The sequence below is a fragment of the Dichomitus squalens genome, assembly GCF_000275845.1.
Source record: "Dichomitus squalens LYAD-421 SS1 unplaced genomic scaffold DICSQscaffold_98, whole genome shotgun sequence".
NCBI classification, from domain to species: domain Eukaryota; kingdom Fungi; phylum Basidiomycota; class Agaricomycetes; order Polyporales; family Polyporaceae; genus Dichomitus; species Dichomitus squalens.
The window spans coordinates 25,523-31,960 of NW_006766980.1; the positions used below are offsets into that span (position 1 = coordinate 25,523).

Below are 6,438 nucleotides of genomic sequence, written 5' to 3' on the forward strand. Positions count from 1 at the left end.
CCCGCATCCAAAAGTGATGCTGTGCGTCGGCGCTCCAGTCACGCGCGCAGCACAGAAGTGTCGCCGATTCCGGGTACAGGTGACCAAGAAAACCTCTCGCTGCACGTCAAGAGCACGCACAGTACCCAACTCGTTCTCCAGTGCTTTAATTTATGCAAGCTACATGTCAAGGATGCGACATGAGGCCACCATGATTAGAGATGCAGCAGCCCAGATATCACAAGAAAGGGACGACAGAGTGAAGGCCGTAGCCACCTAGAGGAAAGGCGGCTATGCTCGATATCATCCTTGGACGTGTCCAAGAGTCCGAGAGTCAGAAGACAAGCAGAAGTCATATCTATCAAGCTGGAGGACATAGAACCGGCGGCGAGAAGATCCATAACAGTGGGATGAGCTGCGGCATCGGTGAGATCCAGATCGCCCGAGGACGCGGCTTGGGTCGAACCCCGGATTCGTGCTCCTGTCGTAAGCATTGAATGCGCATACTGGAACAAGGGTGTCTACCAAGACCAGCGTGGCCGGGGAGCCGTCCGCCAGGCATGGCAAGGCGTGGAACGATCGCCGTGGAAATGTTCCTAACCTCCGACGCAAGTCGGACGCTTGGTGTGGTCCGTTTCGCGCCGTCTGCGGGGCTTTCATCGGGGCTATGTGATGTCCGTTATTGTGCGAATGTCATGAGTCCAGCATACGCATAAGATGTGGTGGTCTCAGGGACCAGAAAGACAGACGTACAGATGCTGTCGCATTCGAACAATTCGGGCCCAAAGAGGCTATGCATCGCGACTAATATGCGCTTCCTGGGAGCGCAAGGTATGACAATTTCTAGATTCGCCACACAAGTAGAACGACCCAGCAGGAAGAAAAGCAGAAGTCCAAATAACTGGATTGCAACTGAATTGCCAAGGGGCGGCGGCGACCCGCGGAATGCGAAGTCTCCAAATACGTTTGGTGTACCAAGGCCAATCCATCGCGACCCTTTTCAGCGCCGTGAGCCGCTAACTCGCAAGAAGGTGGCTCAAATCGAGCCCAAGCTCGAAGGACCGTGAGTACTAGTAGTGGCAGAAGGTGATGAAGGACGCCAGAGAACGTCGGCCCCACCTTGTGCCCGTATCCTGCGCCGGGCCCGTGCGGGCGGCGGCGGAGGTCCAATTAGTTCGCTCACCGACCGGCAAGAGCCGCTTCGGGCAGCTTGGCGGTCGCCGTTCGGGGGCCCAACGTAAACGTCCACGTCCTCAGCGACTTTGCTGTTCCTCACTCAGTCCAACTCCTGTCTCCGACCACGTTCACCATGTCTGAACTGTGCCCCGTCTACGCGCCCTTCTTTGGTGCCATGGTACGCAGCCAGAGCATCTGCCGTTGTTCTGAGTTGGGCTCATGACGAACGGTGTTTGTAGGGCTGTACCAGCGCAATTGTCTTCACCTGTGAGTTGATCTTGCGTCATTGCCTGTCCGAACGATCCAGCTGACCACGATCTCAGGCATTGGTGCTAGGTGAGGTGGACGTGCTACGACTATGGAGAGTGTGTTTAGTATTGACCATTATTTGTGCATGTCAGTTATGGTACCGCGAAGTCAGGAGTTGGCATTTCAGCCATGTCCGTCCTCCGGCCTGACCTCATGATGAAGTGTGTCATCCCGGTCATCATGGCTGGTATCATCGCCGTGAGTGCTCTCGACGCTGTCGACCGGCCTTGCCTGTAATGGCGCTCATAAGCGGTCGCGCAGATCTACGGTCTCGTCGTGTCTGTGCTCATTTCCGGTAACTGTAAGTAACCTCGAACACAGCTTTGGGAAACCATGGAAACGCTGAACGGTGCGCGTTACAGTGTCAATGGAGATGACCCTGTTCCAGGGTTTCGTCCAGCTCGGTGCCGGTCTGTCCGTCGGCCTCGCGGGTCTTGCTGCTGGTTTCGCTATCGGTATTGTCGGTGATGCTGGTGTCCGCGGTACGGCGCAGCAGCCCAGGCTCTTCGTCGGCATGGTGAGTGCTGTTATGTGGCTTCGTCAGGGGTGTTCGGTCGAGGGCGGCGCGGGGGCTAGCGGGCGCGGCAGAAAACGTTATACGTAGCATTGGCGAAGCTCATCGCGGCGTGTCTCGCTGGTCTCCACGCCGTCTAGATTGGCGTTATAGCCATATTGAGCTTGCGTATAGACTGACGGGTTATGCAGATCCTCATTCTCATTTTCGCCGAAGTCTTGGGCCTGTACGGTCTCATTGTTGCCCTCATCATGAACTCGCGTGCGGGTGACGTCACCGGTGTGGTACGTACTCTCGGTCCTGTCGATCTCGGGAACTCTTCTCACACGTCGCATAGTGCTCTGCATGAATGACACGATACTCTCCGCCCTCCCGAGGATGTAGCGATGGAAAGAGGCACGATGAGCTTTCTCCTACTCATGGACAATATCCAGCGCTGTCCACACACTCTCTCAGCAATGCCAGTTGCTTTCCCAGTTCTACGTTCATGTGCTGTACGGTACATATAATACCATATCTCGTTCCGGCCAGTCTGCGTGGAGAATACTCCTGCATTTGCCTGTGAAATGTGTGGAACGGCACACTGCCCGGCCGTTCCAAGAATGTCGCAACTGACGTGGCTATGAGCGCCTATTTAACCGATAAGATAACTTGGGAGCAATTCATATAGACAATGACCCGCTCATCGCCGCACACACTGCTCACCGACTACGACGTGGCGGCCGTCGGCGAAGACAGCGAGAAGGGCCATGTTCTCGTTGCTTCCGACGTCCCTGCTTGCACTCCTCTACGCCGCTCCAGCTTTCGCGGCGCCGCAGACTCCTAATGACGCCTTCCACGCTCTAGCTGTTCACGCGCCCAAGCCGCCTGAAGAGCCGGTATGCTGTCTCAGACCCTTGCCGCCCCTCGAGCCTCCAGCCGAAGAGGACACCTTGCTCTCATTTGAGGATTGGAAAGCGAAGCAGCTAGGGGAACAGGTCCATCCGCCCCCTGTGCACAGGCCTCCAGAAAATCTCTCCGACTCCACGGCTGTCGTCCCTCCAGACTCGTCGCATCCCTCCTCCACGCAGACGCAGCAGCCCGTGCAGGTCGACGTGCAGGAGCATGGTTCACCCCAGGAACGTGTCGCGCCGCAGATGCGCATCCCCCTCACGGACCGGTTCAACTACGCCTCGCTGGACTGCTCCGCGCGCGTGCACGCCGCGCACAAGTCCTCAAAGTCCGCGTCGTCCATCCTGTCGTCGAAGAAGGACAGGTATATGCTCAGCCCCTGCGAGGAGAAGAGGCAGTTCGTGATCGTGGAGCTGTGCGACGACATCCGGATCGACACCGTGCAGCTCGCGAACTACGAGTTCTTCAGCGGGGTGTTCAAGGACTTCTCGGTGAGCGTCGCGAAGCAGTACACGACCGACCCGAAAGAGTGGGTGCCGGCGGGGACGTACCGCGCGAAGAACGTGCGAGGCGTGCAGGTGAGTGTATTCGCCAGATCGTAATGAAGAATTGAGCTGAAATGTGCCGAAGTCTTTCCACCCTCCTGCTACGCTGCGCGACTTTTACCGCGTAATCCGGATCGACTTCCACTCGCACTATGGGAGCGAGTACTACTGCCCGCTCTCCCTCCTGCGAGTGTACGGTCTGACCCAGCTTGAGGAGTGGCAGTGGGAGACGTGGGAGGCGGAGAGCCGCGCGAAGCGGTCAGTGGAAGAGGCGAGTCCTCTTGTCGAGGTCGTCGCGGAGCCTCCCAAGCCTGTACACGTCCCGCTTCCCGAGTCCGCTGCCGAGAACGTCAGTCACGTTGCGCCGCCCTCCGACGCCGCTGCCGGTGAAAGAACGGCGGTCACCGTATCGCCGGCTGGACACATACCTGTTACCGCGAACATCCCCAGCTCTCTCCAGCACATCCTCACTAAACCATCTTTCGCTACGGACGTTATCTCACCGCAACAAGCAGACGCTTCATCGTCTCCAAATACAGAGCACCAAGACGTTTCCCATGAATCATCACGACTCAGCTCCGACCCCGTGTACCATACGCCTGTATCATTATCCTCAACATCGACTTCGACGCACGCTCACTCAACGGCTTCTGACAACCACTCATCGGCAACAACATCCATATTCATTGACCTCACGGACTCGGGCTCGGCCTCGCATTCTACCTCATCCTCTTCTTCCTCATCATCCGCATCTTCTCGGTCATCTGTCGTAACGACAGACGGGTCTTCTTCCCTTGCTACGCTGTCTCCGTCTTATATTCCTCCTCCTGCTCCTGTTTCGACGGGAGGAGAGTCTATCTACCGGACTATCATGAACCGGCTCACTGCGCTGGAAGCGAAAACTACGCTCTATACGCGATACGTTGAGGAGCAGACCACTGGGATGCGGGATGTCCTGAGGCGGCTGACCGAGGATCTCGGCCGTCTAGAGGGCATTGTGAGTTGTCGCTCATGTGCTTGATCATCATCGTTCCTAACAACAACATAAGGGCAAAGCGCAAGCTCAATTGTATCAGCGTTCTGTCGTCGAGCTCGAGAAGCAGACCCGGCGGCTAGAAGACGAGCAGCGCGAGCTTGTCCACCGAGTCAACTACCTGACCGACGAGGTAAGACACCCTCCTTCGGTCATCCCGGCTATGCGGCCTGCTGACTTGTCCTCAGGTCATTCTGGAGAAACGCCTCGGTATCGCACAGTTGTGCCTTCTCTTGATAGTCCTTATCTTCATGGCTCTTACCCGGGGTTCGAGAGGCGAGTACGCCCCCCCTCCTGGGACCCGTGCGTCTGTGCGCGACTGGGGCCGAAGAACCCTCAGCTTCAGCGGAGATCTGGTCAATCGATTGCGCGCACGGAGCTCGACGCCTCCGCGACCAGTGTCAGGGTCCAATCAGAAGCCTGGAGGTATGATGCGAGATACCAGATACCCTCCATAAACCTACAACGACTCACGCTCGGCTGATGCCCACAGAGAACGAGATCGCCTTCCCAAGTATACGCCTAGGAGACGAACAGTCACGCCCTCGGCGGTCTCACGCGGCAGGGTCCAGTCGGAAGGGCAGCAGCGTACGCCCACATACGCCCACCGCCCTCCGGACTCCCACCAACCGCCACTTTGCTCACCACCGTGTGCCCGCCTCTCCTGGGTTTCTTAGCGGGGTCCGCCCGGGAATTCAGCGCTCGAACTCGGGCAGCATGACGCATGGCTTTGGAGGCGTTGGGCCGGTGCCGAAGTCGGCGAAACGGTGGGCGAGGAGCGCGCACTTGCACGAAGTCAAGACGGCTTCGGCTTCGCCGAGAGGGCAGGCGGCGGATGGGGAGGCTACGCCAATTCCATCGACGGATGCCACTCCAGGCGCAGATGCGGAAGGCTCTGATGTGAACGTACTGCTCGCCCCACCTCTTATTGAGAGGTCGGAGACGGTGAGGAAGGGCAAGGGCAAGGCTCCGATGGTCAGGCATCCGTCTCCGCTGCGTCCTCTCATTGTCAATCTGTCCTCGCCGTTACTACGGCCGGCCGCGCTGAGCGGCGAAGGGAGCGAAGGCGAGGGGTGGGTGGACACGGACGTGAGCGGATCGGAGTGCGACGTCGTGCTCGATGCTGGCCCGGACTCGGCGGCACTGCGGGAGCGGACGTTTGTACGTGCGACGAATAGCTCGCTCTAGCACACATCATGCATGGAGATTTCAAGTACAAAGGAGGCGGGCATTGCGTTCGTGTGTGTCTGTTGCGCGACCTGTGGTTTGCTGTCATCTTGTCTGTTTCGTGTATATGGTTCAATTTGGTTCTCTTTGGAAGGAAGGCGACACCTTGGCGGGAACAAGGCACGCCAGCCTCAGCTTAATGCAACCGGCTTTCACGCGCCTTTCCGCGGCGTGGTGCCCACATGACCCTTACTGACCTTCACAAGTACTGTCACTCAGTCAGCCTCCGGACTTCGCGCTACCACCTTCCAGTGCACGCAGTGACTGAGCGAACACAGCACTCGATGCCGCGCGTTCCATACGTACCCGAAGACACTCCGGGACCCATCGCGGACGAGATCCGTGTTAGGCGGGGTGGAAGGGGTCTTTCTCCTTTGGATACCATGCTTCTTAATGCGCCACCTATCGCGGAGGGATGGTCGAAGCTGCTTGGGGCGATTCGGACAAAGAGTACGCTGGAGGACGACCTCAGGGAGATCATAGTAAGTGGGGAATACCGGTCCTCCTCCAGCGCAGCCGACTTACTCACAAGCGCGGGCATATGTAGATCCTGCGAGTCGCCGCTCGGAACAAGGCGTCGTTCGAATGGGTCCAGCACGAGCCGGTTGCTCGGGCGGCTGGCCTGACCACTGAACAGCTCGCTCGTGTCGGTGCTGTCACTGCGAGTATCAGCGGGGAGGGGGAGGGCCAGCTATCTTCCATCCAAGCTGCAGCGCTGCAATTGGCTGATAGCATGACGGTCAACGTGCATTTTCAGGATGCCG

At 58.1% G+C, this 6,438-nt stretch overlaps 2 protein-coding genes across 2 annotated transcripts in view; both read left to right on the top strand.

Moving 5' to 3' along the window:
- Positions 1–1,204: 1,204 nt before the first annotated feature.
- On the top strand, positions 1,205–2,507 carry DICSQDRAFT_113769 (V-type ATPase). Its single transcript, XM_007371327.1, has 8 exons — positions 1,205–1,333; positions 1,395–1,422; positions 1,479–1,491; positions 1,557–1,662; positions 1,726–1,765; positions 1,827–1,981; positions 2,170–2,262; positions 2,316–2,507. Exons 1-8 carry the CDS (start codon positions 1,289–1,291, stop codon positions 2,325–2,327), a joined length of 492 nt encoding a protein of 163 aa, XP_007371389.1. The 5' UTR covers positions 1,205–1,288; the 3' UTR covers positions 2,328–2,507.
- A 175-nt stretch (positions 2,508–2,682) lies between these two features.
- Positions 2,683–6,438, top strand: part of DICSQDRAFT_158142 (uncharacterized protein) — a 5,068-nt gene continuing 1,312 nt past the window's right edge. The window contains exons 1-5 of the mRNA XM_007371328.1: positions 2,683–3,447; positions 3,500–4,411; positions 4,464–4,580; positions 4,636–4,845; positions 4,886–5,562. Coding sequence (XP_007371390.1) covers positions 2,728–3,447; positions 3,500–4,411; positions 4,464–4,580; positions 4,636–4,845; positions 4,886–5,562 — 2,636 coding nt within the window. The 5' untranslated portion in view covers positions 2,683–2,727. The remainder of the gene's footprint in view (positions 3,448–3,499; positions 4,412–4,463; positions 4,581–4,635; positions 4,846–4,885; positions 5,563–6,438) is intronic.

What these genes read in the sequence shown, in the direction of transcription:
- DICSQDRAFT_113769 (XM_007371327.1), top strand. Translation starts at nt 1,289, where the DNA reads ATGTCTGAACTGTGCCCCGTCTACGCGCCCTTCTTTGGTGCCATG. An exon ending in CGCCCTTCTTTGGTGCCATG is followed by an intron (nt 1,334 to 1,394) that starts GTACGCAGCCAG and finishes CGGTGTTTGTAG; the next exon opens with GGCTGTACCAGCGCAATTGT. An exon ending in CCAGGCTCTTCGTCGGCATG is followed by an intron (nt 1,982 to 2,169) that starts GTGAGTGCTGTT and finishes CGGGTTATGCAG; the next exon opens with ATCCTCATTCTCATTTTCGC.